General features: G+C 35.2%; 1 protein-coding gene across 5 annotated transcripts in view; it reads left to right on the forward strand.

Annotated features, from left to right (window-relative positions):
* Positions 1-17,040, forward strand: part of SHOC2 (SHOC2 leucine rich repeat scaffold protein) — an 87,838-nt gene that overhangs the window by 56,386 nt on the left and 14,412 nt on the right. For 4 of the 5 annotated variants that reach the window (XM_044935134.2, XM_006043927.4, XM_006043926.4 and 1 more), the window contains exon 3: positions 5,240-5,377. The exons of the other annotated variant lie outside the window; for it this stretch is intronic. In XM_044935134.2, coding sequence (XP_044791069.1) covers positions 5,240-5,377 — 138 coding nt within the window. The remainder of the gene's footprint in view (positions 1-5,239; positions 5,378-17,040) is intronic. 5 annotated transcript variants of the gene reach the window in all.

A 17,040-nucleotide genomic window follows, 5' to 3' on the forward strand; every position in this document is an offset into this window, starting at 1 on the left:
CTTTGCATTGATTGCTGAGGAAAGCTTTCTTATCTCTCCTTGCTATTCTTTGGAACTCTGCATTCAAATGGGTATATCTTTCCTTTTCTCCTTACAGCCTCACCTTGGTTATATACTGTTTATTTTTCCTTATTAAAATACAAGTTTGCTGAGGGCAGCAAACTTTTTTCTTGCCTTGTCCCTCTTTTTCCCTATCGTGTCTTCAGTCCCTGTAATAGTGTCTAGCACACAGTAGGTGCTTAATAAACATGTGTAGCGTGGATCAATGAAGTCTATGTTCTCTCTGTAGGAAGTCAAACTTAAAAAAATTGCTTAGTAAGTATGGAATGTGAATCATAAAACGCTTCATATTAATGGCTGGTGTCATCAATATGATAACATGGTGCATTCATTTTCACTAAAAGGTACATCTGCTCCACAGCCAGGAAGCTTCTCTTTATGGTTTGAAAACTGCTCTTCATGTACAATGTAGGAGAGACTGCTTATGTTTATGTCTTGAATCTGTCCCCCCCTTTCCTCTTTAGATTAAAAGATGTACAAAAACATCGAAAAATCACAAAATACAAATACATGAAGTAGAAAAGAAAAACCACTCTTAAACCTAGCCAGAGACAAGTCACTGTTAAGATATTGATTATTGTTCTTTAGAACCATCTGAAATGAACTTATGTTTTTAAAGTAATATTTGGATCATGTATAGTGAAATAAATGTTTAGAAGTACTAGATAATTGGACAAAGTATAGAAATAATAAATAGTGTGAAAGTATTTTATGAACTCGTTCAATATTTAATATCCTGTCTTTTCTGAATGGTAACACAAGGTCTTATCCTGGCACAGTATTGACTAGTGCAGAGTTTATCATATATTCAGAATTGTCAGATGTTTCTGACTATTTGGATATGAAGAAAAAAAGCTTGAGCAGTTATGAGCATTGCTCTAAAGAAGAGAGATCTAAACTTCTTTTTTCCCCACACTAAAAATGTTTTGTACATTTAATAGGACATTTTGGATTAGTTTTGAAAATATTTTAGATTTTCCTGGAAGCTATCTTTTATTAATTATAAACGCCCCTGAAGTTTTTTAGATCTTTTTCGTTGGACTGAAGAAAATTCAGTTCCTAAGAGAAAATGTTTTTCATGTCTTAAAATATATATATGGGTTTTGGGGGAAATCTAAAAATAAGTTTCAAATTTAACTCCGCAATATATATAATTTACTCATGAGTTTATTGTAGTTCAAGGACTGACTGATCAAACTTAAAAATCAGGTTATTTTTGTGTGCTGATGCTGTTAAAAAATTAAATCACATTTCCTGAGTTTTAAGCATTTTCAAAACCATAATTACTAGATTGTGAGAAAGAAATATTAGTAGATGACACTCTCCTTAATGTATCAGTGTTAACATGATTTCCTGATGTTGTAGAATGTTGTATTGTTAGAGGATGATTTTCTGGAGAGCATATAGGCTCAAAATAATTCAGTTATCATATGGATGGTGATTTACATAAATCAAAAAGGATTTAACTTAATTTGAATCAAAGTAATTATATTCTGCATTTTAAAAACACTTATTTTTTAGTTTAATGTTAGATAGTCATATGTAAGTTCCTGTCCTAAGATACTGGTAATTCATCTGTTTCTGTGTTCATGGGTATCAAACTGGTGTCCTGAATACTGTAAAAAAAAAAAAAAAAAAAAAGTCCACAGATGTGTTTGATAACGCAGTGTTTTGTTCTATTTTAACCTAAAAATTAGTTGTTAGTATTTGAACATTAGATTTTATATGAAAATATAAATTTCTAGGTTTTTTTTGAAAAGTGTAAGGATTGGACAGTATTTGAGCTTTCTCATCCCAACATTGCAGTGATAACCTGGGGCAGTTTTGGCAATGTTAAACAACCAAGGACATTTGTTAATGTCTAGATGATTGTCATGACTTGGTGGGGAGGTGCTCTTGGCATCTTTTGGCTAAAAAGACCAGGCATGGCTGCTTATGCACAGAACACCTTTCTACAGCAAAGAATTATCTGGTCTAAAATATTTCAGTATTGAGTTTGAGGAGTCCTGTAATATAGCAGTAATTGAGCTGAGTTGTATCATATCAGTTTCATATAGGCTATAGTTAGCCATAGTCTCCTCTCAACTTGCTTTATTTATGTGCTGGGACTCTTATATACTTGAATTTGTGCATCTTCCTTTAAAGTAGTGGGAGTTACTTTCATAGGAATTGAAACAACTTTGAGTATTATTAGAACAGTTGTGGCAAATACACAAAACATTTGTTACTTCTGGCATGAAGAGTATTAGCATCCAAATTTTATTTTCCCCAGTTATCATTTATTCTTTCAGTTAACATAGTGCTGTGTACTAGATACTACACAATATGCAGAGGAGATAAACAGCTGCTTACACTTTGAGGCTTTTATTAGAGAATTGTTCTGTTTATTATTATGTAATACTTTGTGTATCTCTGATAATTTTCCTTGCTTTGAAGTTGGCTTTGTCTGAAATCTGTGTAAATATTTCAGCTTTGTTTTGATTAACATTAACATTGTATTTCTCCATCCCTTTATTCTTAATCCACCTGTGTCTGTAAAGTAGGTTTTTAAAAGACTGTACTATTTAGTGGGGGTTGGGGGCAGGGTCTTATTTCTTAAGTTCCTTCTGATAGTCTCTGTCTTCTTGCATTCACTTTCATATTTAAAGTATTTGTTGATTTAGTTGGATTGATATCAACCATATTTGGAACTGTTTTCTATAACTTGTTCTCTTTTTATTTTTTTTGTCTTACATCATTTTTCTGCATTATCTGGGTTTAATTGAGCATTTTGTATTATTTCATTTTTTCTCTCCTTAGCATATCATTTATACTTGTATTACTTTTTTTTTTTTTACTTGTATGTATGTTTGTGATTGCCCTGGAGTTTGCGGCATAAATTTACAGCTAATATAAGTCCACCTTCAAATAACACTATACCACTCAATGTGGTAGCTTATAACAGAATATTCCCAGTTCTTCTCTCCTGTCCCTTATAACACTGCTGTCATTCATTTCATTTGCCCTTAATCTATAGTTACCCAGTATATTGCTGCTCTTCATACTTTTAACAAACTGTTATCTGTTAGGTCAATTAAGAGTTTAAGAATATAAAAGATTTTATCTTATTCCTTCTCTATTGTTCTTTTCTCTATGTAGAGCTAAGTTTCTGACTTACATAATTTTCCTTCATTCTGAAGAACTTACTACTTTTAATATTTCTTTAAAGACAGGTCTACTGGTGACAGATTCCCTCATTTCTGTTTATCTGAGAAGGTCTTTATTTCTCCTTTACTTTGAAGGATAATTTCATTGGGTACAAACTTTTAGGTTGGTGATTTTTTTTTTTCTCTCAACACTTTGTAAGTATTCTATTCCATTCTTTTCTTGCCTGCATCATTACTGAAAAGAAGTCCAATGTATTTACCTTGTTCCTATATAGGTAAAGTTTTTTCCCCACCTCTGTCTTCCTTCAAAATTTTATCTTTGATTTTCTGTATATGATTTTGAATATGGTGTGCAGGGTGAGAATAGGAGGGGACTTTTATCTTCACTCTGAGAACCTGCGGTGGGGCTCCTGGAGGTAAAGCACAAGGATCCCAGTTTTTCCATATCCTTGCCAACATTTGTTTTGTTTTGTTGTTTGCTTTTGTTTACAGCCATCTTCAGGGGTATAAAGTAGTATCTCATCTAATTGATTTGCGTTTTTTAATGATTAGTGATGTTGAGCAGCTTTCATGTGTTTATTGTTTTATTTGCATATCTTTGGAAAAATATTCAGTTTCTTTACCCACTTTTAAATTGGTTTTTTTGGTTGCTGTTGAATTATGGGAGTTCATTATACATTTGGGCTGTTAATCCCTTCCCAGATACATGATTTGTCAATATTTACCCCTATTCTATGGGTTGCCTTTTCATTCTCTTGATAGTGTCCTTTATACACATAAGTTTTCAATTTTGAAATCCAGTTAATCTGTTTTTCTTTGTTGCTTAGGATGTGACAGAAATATGCCCTACACCCATTTTTTAGTTTTATGCACTTTTACTTCTCTTACTTGCTCAGTATTTCCAACTTCAGTTCAGTCCAGTCACTCAGTCGTGTCCAACTCTTTGTGACCCCATGAATTGCAGCACACCAGGCCTCCCTGTCCATCACACACTCCCGGAGTTCACTCAGACTCACGTCCATCGAGTCAGTGATGCCATCCAGCCATCTCATCCTCTGTCGTCCCCTTCTCCTCTTTCCCCCAATCCCTCCCAGCATCAGAGTCTTTTCCAATGAATCAACTCTTCACATGAGGTGGCCAGAGTACTGGAGTTTCAGCTTTAGCATCATTCCCTCCAAAGAAATCCCAGGGCTGATCTCCTTGCAGTCCAAGGGACTCTCAAGAGTCTTCTCCAACACCACAGTTCAAAAGCATCAATTCTTTGGCGCTCAGCCTTCTTCACAGTCCAACTCTCAAATCCATACATGACCACTGGAAAAACCATAGCCTTGACTAGACGGACCTTTGTTGGCAAAGTTGTCTCTGCTTTTGAATATGCTATCTAGGTTGGTCATAACTTTCCTTCCAAGGAGTAAGTGTCTTTTAATTGCCAACTTCGCCCCTCCCCCCAAAAAGGAAAAATCATGAGAGAGCCGATCGAGCTTTTATAAATAAGTTTTTGAAGACAGAAAAACACTAAGAATAATCTAAATTGCCAGTACAGTCCTTTCAAACAGAATGAGGAGAAAAATACCTTATTTTGTATCCTTTTGGAGTAATATTAAATTGAGAAGCAGTTTTTGATTTCTAACTCTCACTTTACATTTTGAGGTAAGGTGACCCTCAAGATCTATCTGATATTATTGTGTTGAATTTGATTTAAAAATTATTAAGCTCTTTTTGAAGTATAGAATGTACAAATGTAAATGTGGTTAAATTGGTTAATTAAAAATATATAATATTGGTTGATAATGATTTACAGTCAACATGTTAATGTTATCAGATGTCATTTTCTTTTTTTCTTTAGGTATAATTGACATAAAACCATATATTAGCTTCAGGTGTACAACATAGTTCAGTATTTGTAAGATGTCATGTTCAAATAAGAGTTTCAGATTTTGTTTAACTTCTACTTTGTGAGAAAAAGTATAGTTATGATATAAAATGTTTTATCTCCCAGAAATTCTTACATTTTTATGTTGGTCAATTTACAGGTGAATTATGTAACCTCATTACGCTGGATGTAGCTCACAATCAACTTGAACACCTTCCAAAGGAGATTGGAAACTGCACACAGATAACCAACCTTGACTTGCAGCACAATGAATTGTTAGACCTCCCAGATACTATTGGTATGAAAAGAGAAAGAAGATACTGTTAATCATTTATAGTTACTTGGACATTAAAATCTATTTCAATAATAAAGTTAAAAGATTAAAATTCAGCATTGTTGAAGTGGTAAAACTTCTAAAAGATAGTATTTTAAAATAATTTTTTATTTCCATTTCTAGGAAAGGAAAATAAGTTTTAGGAAATGAGCTCAGTTAAATTGTAAAGAAGGTAGAATATTGAGTAACGTCTATATGTTCTATAACTCTGTGCTTAAATTGCAGAATGGGTGCATTCTCTGTTTTTGCTTATTTCAGAAATGTTGCGTGCTCTTGTATAGGGCGTGGTCCCTTCTGTGCTAACGTAGACCACACTGAAAAATAAGATCATTGCTGTTTAGTTTTTAAAACATGGCAAGTACATTTTAAAGTTTGCTCATCTATAATATCAAGGGATTAAAAGAAAAGATGTCTCAAAATGCATAATGTGTTTTGAAGACATAGTCAAACTACAGAAAGTTGATGTGTTCCATATTTATAAATTCTTGTTTATATTTCTGAATGCCCCAAAATTTATACAAACAATAGAGGGAATTTAAAAATCTTTGGATGCTTTTAGTTATCACTGTGGTATGAGGAAACTATTAGGTTTATTTTAAAAAATTACTCTGTACTTAGTTTATGTAATTTTAGTAATGAATATTTATAAGGTTCTATTACTAAATTGCATGAGGTCTATGATGTTATCTTTCTCCAGAAGAATTTTTATTTGCTTCTCTCAGGTACCTAGAGTAACCACTTTAATCCATCCATGTTCTAAGAGTTGTGATTTTTCTGGTCCTCTCAAGTGATTCAGAGGCAAACTGCAGAGTAATTGGAGGGCCGTTTTAATTCTGATTGACCCCTCATACTAGGGTGCAGCCCTGTAGGGTCCTAATTGATGCTGATTACTAGACTCCTCACCCTTGGCAGGCTCTAGATTTTGACTCTTGGCAAAACATGCCTTTGCCTTTCAGTTACATCTTCTGTTTAGGAGACCACTCTTAGGACAAAATCTCCCGTGCTTTGCTTGTTTCTGGGTTCCCAGCTGGTTTCCAGCCTGGTTACTGCTAGTCATTATCATATTCGTTTTCTGATTTTTGTTTTAGAAGTGTTCTTAGTTTTCTGCAATGGGAGGGTTAGCTTGAATTACTTTCTGCTTCATTATTTGAAGCAGAAGCAATTGTAGCAGAATTTTTTTTAATGTTACAGTAGACTGTCTCTGGTAACATAACAACTATTCACAGAAAAGTTAATCTGAGACTTCTTCAGATTATAATAGCTAGCCATTAGAACCTGTATCTTTCTGATTCTTGTCCCCTAGAGTCTAGAACAAAAAGACAGAAAAACACAAAATAAATGAAAAAAGTCATGGGAGACAGGACTAGAAGTTCTAGAAAGAGAATAGAGGTAAGACAATGAAGCTATAAAATATAATTTAATACTGTTTCCCTGAATTTGACAAAAACCCAGATAATAAGATTGAAATTTCTTACCAAGATGAAATAATGAAAAAAGATACATTCTGGTAGGAGTTTTAAAAATTAAGTTTGCTAATTTTTAATAAACGACATGGGCTTCCCTGGTGACTCAGCAGTAAAGAATCTGCCTGCCAGTGTAGGAGACCCAGGTTTGATCCTTGGGTTGGGAAGATCCCCTGGAGAAGGAAGTGGCAACCTACTCCAGTGTTCTTACATGGGAAGTCCCATGGGCAGGGAAGCCTGGAGAACTGCAGTCCATGGGGCTGCAAAAGAGTTGATCACTACTTAGCAACTAAACAACAACAAGAATAAACAATATGTTCATGTGTAATGTTATAAAACCTTTGTCTAGTTTCAGTTTCAGAGTAATGCTGACTATATATAGTAAGTTGGGAAGTTTTCCCTACTCTTCAATTTTTGGAAAAATTTGTATAAACTGGCATATTTCTTATTTGATAAAGTTCATTGATGCAGCCACCTAGTCAGAATTTTTGTTTGTTGGAATTTTTTTTAAAGCAATTTCAGTTTTTTTGATAGACGTAGAGCTATTTAGGTTATCAGTTTCTTCTTGAGAAAACTTGATCATTTGTGTCTTTCATAGAATGTGTTCATTTACGTTGTCACATTTAATGGGGATAAAATTGTTCATAACATTTGCTTATTATTTCAATGTCTATAGAATCTGTGGTATTGCCATTTTTCTCTTTTCTCATATTGGCAATTTATATCTTCTCTCTTTCCTAATCAGTCTGGCTAAAGGTTTATTTTATCAGTTCATTGATTGTCTCAAAGTATTGATTTTACTTTATTTTTCCCTTGGTTTTTATTTCATTGATTTCCACTTTGACCTTTCTCATTCCTGTTTGTCTGCTTACTTTGATTTTATTTGCCCCTTTTCTAGTTTCTTACAGTGGAAGATTGAGATTATTGATTTAAGACCTTTCTTCTCTTCTCATAGAGTCAGTTCAATTCAGTTCAGTCACTCAGTCACGTATGACCCTTTGAGACCCCATGGACTGCACCACGGCAGGCCTCCCTGTCCATTACCAACTCCCGGAGTTTACTCAGATTCATGTCCATTGAGTCAGTGATGCCATCCAATCATCTCATCCTCTGTTGTCCCCTTCTCCTCTCATCCTCAATCTTTCCCAGCCATTTAGTGCTATAAAATTTCCTCTTACGTACCACTGACAACATCCCACAAATTGACATGTTGTGTTTTATTTTTTGTTTTGTCCAAAATGCTTTCTAATTTTCCCTTTTGTTTTCTATGATCTATATGTTACTGAAAAGTTTGTTATTTAGTTCCCAACATCTAACAATTTCCCAGGGGTCTTTCTGTTACTGATTTCTAATTTCATTTTGGTTGAGAACATACTTTGTGTGACTTGAATCATTTAAATATATTGAGACTTATTTTATGGCTCAGTGTATGGTCTATCTTGATAAGTATTCCATGTGCAATTGAATATATATTCTATTTTTGTTGAGTAGAGTAATGTGGATGAGGCAGTCAGTGAATTTATTGTACTGCTAGCCCTTTTTGGTCATTTTTTCCTCCCAATTTTTATTAGTTATATTGTTAGGACATGCAACATTTATGGTATATCTTGTTAAGCCAGTCTCTAGTTTAGTCTTAATTGTTCACTAACAGTGCTTGCTGCTATAAAATTAAAGGCCATAGTTGTTCAAGTTATTTCTTGGTTGGTTAAAGTCAGTCTTACAGTAATTTTCTCTGAAATCGTTCGTAAACAGTGAAAGTGAAGTCGCTCAGTCCTGTCCGACTCTTTGTAACTCCATGGACTGTAGCCTACCAGGCTCCTCCATCCATGGGATTTTCCAGGCAAGAGTACTGGAGTGGGTTGCCATTTCCTTCTCCAGGGGATCTTCCGGACCCAGGTATCAAACCAGGGTCTCCCACATTGTAGGCAGACGCTTTACCATCTGAGCCACCAGGGAAGACTTATTAACAGTAGTTTTCTAGTTTTTGTATGTTTGTAAGCTTTAAATTTAAAGAACTCTTTGATGGATATAAATATCATTGGGTTCAACTTCCTTTCCTTGAACATCTCAGGAGACCTAAAAGGTAGCTCTTTTGTCTTCTAGAACTGAATATGCAACAGTATGAGGCTTGTCTAATTGTTTTTTTCTCATTATAATGACTTAATCTTTGTCTCTGGCCACCCAAAGGGTTATTTCTTTATTTCTAAAGTTCAAGAACTCTATTATATTTCTAAGTGTTAATCTTTCAGGTTCCCATTTCCTTGGGATACTCTGAACCAGTTCAGTAATAAAGGTTTAATTTTTACTTCAGTATAAATCACCTATTGATGTATTTACTTTGTTGTATGTTCTTATGTTGAAATATGTAAGTTTGCTTATTTTAAACAAGAAACTGATTTTGATAGTAAAGGAGAAAAGAAAGAATAATGCATTTTAACATGATCACTTTTCAGTGAAGGACACATAAAAGCACTTTAAAAAGAGACTTTTTATAAACATAAAGGCTTCTCAGTCTTAGAAAAGTAAAGGTTGTTTATTCTAGCAAATCAGGGCAACTGAAATTAAAGATGGTTGAAATGTTAGAAAGTTATGGCCTTATCCATCTCATTGATTACACCATTGTGTTGGCTTTTACCACACAACATGCTGCTGCTGCTGCTGCATTGCTTTAGTCGTGTCCAACTCTGTGCGACCCCATAGATGGCAGCCCACCAGGCTCCCCCGTCCCTGGGATTCTCCAGGCAAGAACACTGGAGTGGGTTGCCATTTCCTTCTCCAATGCATGAAAGTGAAAAGTGAAAGTGAAGTCGCTCAGTCGTGTCCGACTCTAGCGACCCCATGGTCTGCAGCCTACCAGGCTCTTCCGTCCATAGGATTTTCTAGGCAAAAGTATTGGAGTGGGGTGCCATTGCCTTCTCCGCCACACAACATGAGTTAGCCATAAATATGCATATGTCCCTTCCCTGTTGAACTTCCACCCCATCCCACCCCTCTAGGTTGTCACAGAGTACTATGTTGAGCTCCCTGTGTTATACAACAATTTCCCATTAGTTATCTGTTTTACATATGCTAGTGTATATGTTTCAGTGCTACTCTCTCAGTTCAGCCCACCTTCTCCTTACTCCATTGTGTCCAAAGTCTGTTCTCTATATCTGTGTCTCCATTACTGCCCTACAAATGTTTATTGGTACTATTTTTCTAGAGTCCATATATGTATGTGTTAATATACAAGAATTTGTTTTTCTTTTTTGACTTACTTCACTCTGCATAATAGGCTCTAGGTTCATCCACCTCACTAGAACTGACTCAAATGCTTTTCTTTTTATGGCTAAGTAATATTCCATTTCATTTGTCATTTATCCATTCATTTGTCATTTATCCATTCATTTGTCAGTGATATCTAGGTTGCTTCCATGTCCTGGTTATTATAAATAGTGCTGCAGTGAACATTGAGGCATATGTGTCTTTTTCAGTTATGATTTTCTCAGTGTATATGCCCAGTTGGGATTGCTGGGTCATATGGTAGTTTTATTCCTGGTATTTAAAGAAATAGCCACACTGTTTCTCCATAGTGACTATCAATTTACATTCCCACCAACAGTGCAAGAGAGTTCCCTTTTCTCCACACCTTCTCCAGCATTTATTGTTTGTAGATTGTTTTGATGACCATTCTGACCAGTGTAAGGTAATACCTCATTGTAGTTTTGATTTGAATTTCTTTAATAATGAGCAATGTAGAGCATCTTTTCATGTGTTGGTTGGCCATCTGTATATCTTCGTTGGAGAAATGTGTGCTTAGATCTTCTGCCTGCTTTTTGATTGGGTTGTTTGCTTTTCTGGCATAGGGCTGCATGAACTGCTTGTATATTTTGGAGATTAATCCTTTGTTAGTTTCATTTATGATTATTTTCTCCCATTCTGAGGGTTGTCTTTTCATCTTGATTATACTTTCTTTTGTTATGCAAAAGCTTTTAAGTTTAACTAGGTCCCACTTGTTTTTGTTTTATTTCCATTTCTCTAAGAGGTGGTCAAAGAGGATATTGCAGATATTTATATCAGAGTGTCTTGTCTCTGTTTTCCTCTAAGAGTTTTAGAGATCCTGGCCTTACATTTTATTTAACTTTTAAGTTTATTTTCAATTTATCAGTTTAATGTTTCTGGAAAGAAATTGTACCTTTAACAATATTTCATTGTTAGAACTTGTATGCCTTTTCTAGTGATTTTTTGCTACTTTGTTAAGATAAAGACTGTTTGAGTTAGAGTCTTAACTCAAAAGTTGCACTAAATTAACCTAAAAATGCTGATTTCTTTTGCTGAAATTGAAAGCATTAATTTTAATTCATAGCCATTTAATGTTTCCATATTTTAAAAATCTGACAGCATAAGAAAACAAGCTGTCAGATTCAGAACACAGAGCAACTTACTGTCAAAGTTAAGCACTTAGAAAGCTAAATGCCAGTGATTGACAGTGATCAGCCTACATTTATAAGCGTTGGCAACATTGATTTTATTTCTTAGTCCCAGTGGCTCAATATTAAAGCAAGCTGTGGCTTGATTTCTAGGTTGCAGTTTACTTTGTGGTTAAAACCACTTACTGAAAGAGGCTAGAGTTGAAACCACTGCAGGGGGTGAATCACAGTAAATGCCAGACTTCTGATGTCAAGTTTTTTTTTTTTTTTTTCCCTGGCATAAGACAGTGTTGATATTTCATCGTTAACTTTTTTTCACCTTTTTTATTTTGCTGAGAGTAGTACATTTTGACAAAATGTGGATGACTCTGAGCATACCATGCTCTCAAGAAAGTGACAAGTCCTTTGCAGATGTTAATTGCTTCATCAGAATAGCATATTCTCATAGAGTACACTTTTTAAAGTTCATCCTCTTCAATCCCACTGGGGGGGGGAAAAAGTTTAGGCATTTCATAGATCTTTTGGTGAATGCTTCAGCCATTTTATTACCATGGAACAGCTTTATTACATAGGGAAAGCGGTGGTATGAAGGAGAGACAGAGGATGAGCTTCTTCTTTTTATTTTTTAAGATTGAGTGCCTTTTTTATCTTCAACTTGGTATAGCAAATTAAAATTTTATCAGAAGATTTTTGAAATTCTTTGTAGTCAGACATTATCACTGCTTATGGGAAAATTTCCATCTCTTTACCAGTCTTGTAGTGGCCATGGGCATGCGATAGGCAAGGAATAAACTATTGATACCCTCCCTCCTTCCCCATTTTGAATGAAGGTGAGTTAATGGGGACTGCCCTTCAGTTTTGGTGGGAATGAAATTGATACAGCCTAATGGCACTGTCTGTTAAGATTTAAGATATTGCTATCTTTTGATACATCTGAAATATTTTCACATGTACACACAAGTATCTATTAGGATGTTCATTATAGAATTCCTTTTTAAATATTAGGAACAAATGCTGTCCATTGGGGATGATTAGATAATGGTATAATTACACATATCATAGGATACAGTGGTTAAATAAAATGAAGTATATCAGTATTTACTCAACAAGAAAATATTTCTGTGACTTGTTATTTAGGAGGAAAAGTGTGCAAAATGATCCCATTTATATAAAGACAAATAGAGAAACATTTTTAAAAATCCTGTATTTGTATATGTATAAGTAAAAGCTTATCCAGTCCCATCACTTCATGGGAAATAGATGGGGAAACAGTGTCAGACTTTATTTTTTTGGGCTCCAAAAACACTGCAGATGGTGACTGCAGCCATGAAATTAAAAGACGCTTACTCCTTGGAAGGAAAGTTATGACCAACCTAGATAGCATGTTCAAAAGCAGAGACATTACTTTGCCAACAAAGGTCCGTCTAGTCAAGGCTATGGTTTTTCCAGTGGTCATGTATGGATTTGAGAGTTGGACTGTGAAGAAGGCTGAGCGCCGAAGAATTGATGCTTTTGAACTGTGGTGTTGGAGAAGACTCTTGAGAGTCCCTTGGACTGCAAGGAGATCCAACCAGTCCATTCTGAAGGAGATCAGCCCTGGGATTTCTTTGAGGGAATGATGCTAAAGCTGAAACTCCAGTACTTTGGCCACCTCATGCGAAGTGTTGACTCATTGGAAAAGACTCTGATGCTGGGAGGGATTGGGGGCAGGAGGAGAAGGGGACGACAGAGGATGAGATGGCTGAATGGCATCACTGACTCGATGGACGTGAGTCTGGGTGAACTCCGGGAGTTGGTGATGGACAGGGAGGCCTGGCGTGCTGCGATTCATGGGGTCGCAAAGAGTCGGACACGACTGAGCGACTGAACTGAACTGAAGTAAAAGCTTAAGAGAAGGATCTCAATAGGTACATATTGGATTACACACCATGGTTTTCTGGGCAATAAAGTAAGTTATATATTTTGTAATTGAAAATCTATTTAGTGGGATAAGAGGAGTGCAATGGTTAGTTCATTCTCTGATATCTAAAAATGGGCTGCTTAGTCATTGGGTATCCCAGGAAAAATTAAAGTGAATATTTTTAAAAGAACTAATTTTTAGTCAGGTAGACCAGGAAAATCTGTTATGTACTTTAAAATCATGTCCAGTTCACATCTGTGTTTTGGAGACATGCTATTTTATAAGTTGAGAATGGGTCAAAGAAAAAAAGCTTTTAATGAATCTCTCATATAATTTTGAGTTTTTGCATCTTGTTCCTGATGGAAAGGAGGCCATATTGTGAAATATTTTAGCGTCTTTAATAAATAAGAAAGCATGAATGAAAGCCTGGTGTGTGCTTTGCACTGAAATTCTGTGCAAATTTCAGTAGAAATGCATAGCAAGCTCCGTTACTTAAAGGATTTTCAGTCTATTGGGGGAAGTAACTAATACATGAAACAACCAGCAACGTAGACTGTAAGTAAAATGCTAAATGTATAATGAAAACAGCATGTAGCCATGTGTCCGGTTTAGAGGGAGATCAGTAAGATCTTGATAGAATGGCCAGAGAAAACTTCATGAAGAAATATGCTGGACTTAGTATGGAATAAAAATGCATTCCATGAGCTGAACAGCAAGGACAGTCAAACAGCATGGAGGCAAGAATGAGCATATCATGCTTCTGTGTCAGGAGGAAACTAGTTCACTGGATCAGGGTCGATAAAATTCACAAAAAACGATTACTTGATAAGGAGCCAATTGAGTTTGATTCTAGCTCTGCTGTCAAGTCACTCTTCACATGTCTTATGCTAAAGTCCATGCTGAGTACTCTCAGATGGTTCTTACTGGTGCTGCTTGGGTATCTTTTTAATCTCTTGTCTTTTTTGAGGGGGGGGGTTGACTATCTGAAACTTGAAACCACCATGCTCTGTTTTTCCACAGCTTAGCTCATATCCTCACTGTATGGAGAAAATGAGCCTCACAGTGTAAAGTGTCCAAACATCTTACCTCTCTGTGTTAATATAAAGCTTCTCCATAATGTAAACTATTCATTCAATAAAAGGATGGTATAAAGATATCACAGTTTTTAAAATTAAACTGACTTCAGAATTACAGAATTTTTCTTTATCAAAAGGACATTTTAAGATTAAAAAATTATAGAAAATTAGGGAAATTCTAGACAAGTTCAAAGAAAAAATTTTAATCTGTATTTCTATCATGTAGAGATAACTTAAACTCTTTGCATGTGTATGTAATCATACAGATCATACAAAACACATGATTTTGTTATCTGACTTTTTTCATTTAATGTCATAACAGTCTTTCATATCTTACAAGATTTTTTGTAGAATAATTTTAATAGGTACAGAATATAGCAGACTATAGTAGTACCATCGAATAGGATTATCTTTTGAGTATCTATTTCACATCAGTCATTGTACTAAGTATCTTACACACATTATATTTAATCATTAGAGCAACCCTGTCAGATATTAGACATTATCCTCACTTTATGGATGAGGAGATAGACTAAGTTAAGTAACTTACCCAGGGACACGTAGATATAGAATATCCTTTGTTTTTGCTATTACACTGTGATGCCTTCAATCTAAATAATTATGCATCAATTCTTAAACATAAAGGTTGTCCCCATTTTTTGCTATTAGAAACTTGACTATAATTTCATCGTAAAGCAGATTATTTTTTGCCAGCCCAACTTCCAAGTAATATTTGTATCATATTTAATGTCATAGTGGAGAAAGGAATGGCTGCCCACTCCAGTATTCTTGCCTGGAGAATTCCATGGACAGAGGAGCCTGTGGGCTACAAAGCATGGGGTTGCAGAGTCGGACACGACTGAGCAACTAACACTACAATGTCATAGTTCACTGATAGAAATAATAATGTTCTTGCACTTGTTTTTAATCTCTGAATTCTCTGGAACTTTGGAAAGTGATCCAGTTCTCTGCTTGTTTCACCCCCACCTCCAAAATTGACACAAATCCCTGGAGTGTCATTAGAAAGACACTAGTGAAGCATCCTTATTTAATTTAGGAAGCACTGTGAAGACAAAGTTAACTTGTCTTTTCTAAGTGGTTGTTTTTACTGTTGCTTTTTAATTCAGTTTTCTGCCTGTTGGAAATCTTAATTAATCATAACTAGTGAACTCTTGACCCAGTTTCCAAACACTGTTGTAAGAACGTAATGAAAATGAGTATACCATACCTCTGGAATAGTTCTAATTGCAGGAATTGAAATGATTGCTAAGGTTTTTTTGCACTGTAGTTGGCTAGACTTATGGTATATAGACTTATCAGAGTATTTTTGATACCAGTAACTAACTCTTAAAAATGTAAAGGGTAAAAATTAGCTCCATTTGGGCATTTCTTAAAATTTTGATCACTATTTTCTTCAGCAAGAGCTGCTGCTGCTGCTAAGTTGCTTCAGTTGCTTCCGACTCTGTGCGACCCCGTAGACTGCAGCCCACCAGGCTCCCCCGTCCCTGGGATTCTCCAGGCAAGAACACTGGAGTGGGTTGCCATTTCCTTCTCCAATGCATTAAAGTGAAAAGTGAAAATGAAGTCGCTCAGTCATGTCCGACTCCTAGCGACTCCATGGACTGCAGCCTACCAGGCTGGAAAGATGCAAATGAATATAACTAGATGAGGAATATGAGACAAGGTGACTGCTCTGCTAGGTTTAAGGCTTAATTTATTCTGTAGGCTAATACATGTTTTCTGTACATATTGGAGTACTGTTGTATCTAAGAAAGTTATTCATACAATGACTTTCTGAAAAATAGTCAAAGCAGAAATTCAAAAGAAATTGACAAACATCAGACAGTTGCTGAAAGTTGAAAGGCACCAAAATACTTTTCTCCAAAATGTTGTGTGACACAGGCATCCACTTCTATACAGACCTACTTTGGAGATATTGTCGATTCCATCTCAGAGCACTTCAACAGAGCAACTATCACAATAAAGTGTCACACAAATTTTTTTGTTTGCCAGTGTATATAAAAGTTCTGTTACACAGTACTGTAGTCTATTAAGTGTGTGGTACCATTTTGTCTAAAAACTATATATGCCTTAATTAAAAATACTTTATTGAAAAAGTATCATTCAGATTATAGAGAGCTCTTTTGATTTCCTTCAGTTATTTCTGGCTTTTGATTTAAAGTGAAAGACATGCAATTCTGACTTTGACTTGGTTAGAAGTCACTGTAGGGTCATTATTGGCTTAATTTCAATATTGTTGTATTTCAGGGGAGAGGGAGAGAGACAGGGAAGCAACTGTTTGGTGGAGCATAAAGAATATACATAGCATTTATCAATTAAGTTCACCATCTTAAATAAGTGCAGTTCATGGCACCCCAAAACAATTATACTAGTAACATCCAAGATCACTGATCATAGATCTCCAAAACAAGTATAATAATAACGTATCAAGTTTGAAATGTAGCGAGAATTACTAAAATGTGACACAGAGACATTAAGTGAACAAATGCTTTTGTGAAAAATGGCACAAGTAGATTTGTTCAAAGTATGGTTGCCACAAACATTTGATATATAAACACGCAATATCAGTGAAGCACAATAAAGAAAAGTATAATAAAATGAGGTATCCTTTTAATTTCTAATACTGGTAATACTGTTGAATTTAAAACTAGAGGCTAACATTTAACCTAGCCCAACTAAAAAGGTTGTAGCAACAATTGCATTGTTGAATCAGAAATTAACCAGCCATGACAAAAAAAAAATACATTGAACTAAATTC

Source organism: Bubalus bubalis, chromosome 23 (assembly GCF_019923935.1).
Source record: "Bubalus bubalis isolate 160015118507 breed Murrah chromosome 23, NDDB_SH_1, whole genome shotgun sequence".
NCBI lineage: Eukaryota > Metazoa > Chordata > Mammalia > Artiodactyla > Bovidae > Bubalus > Bubalus bubalis.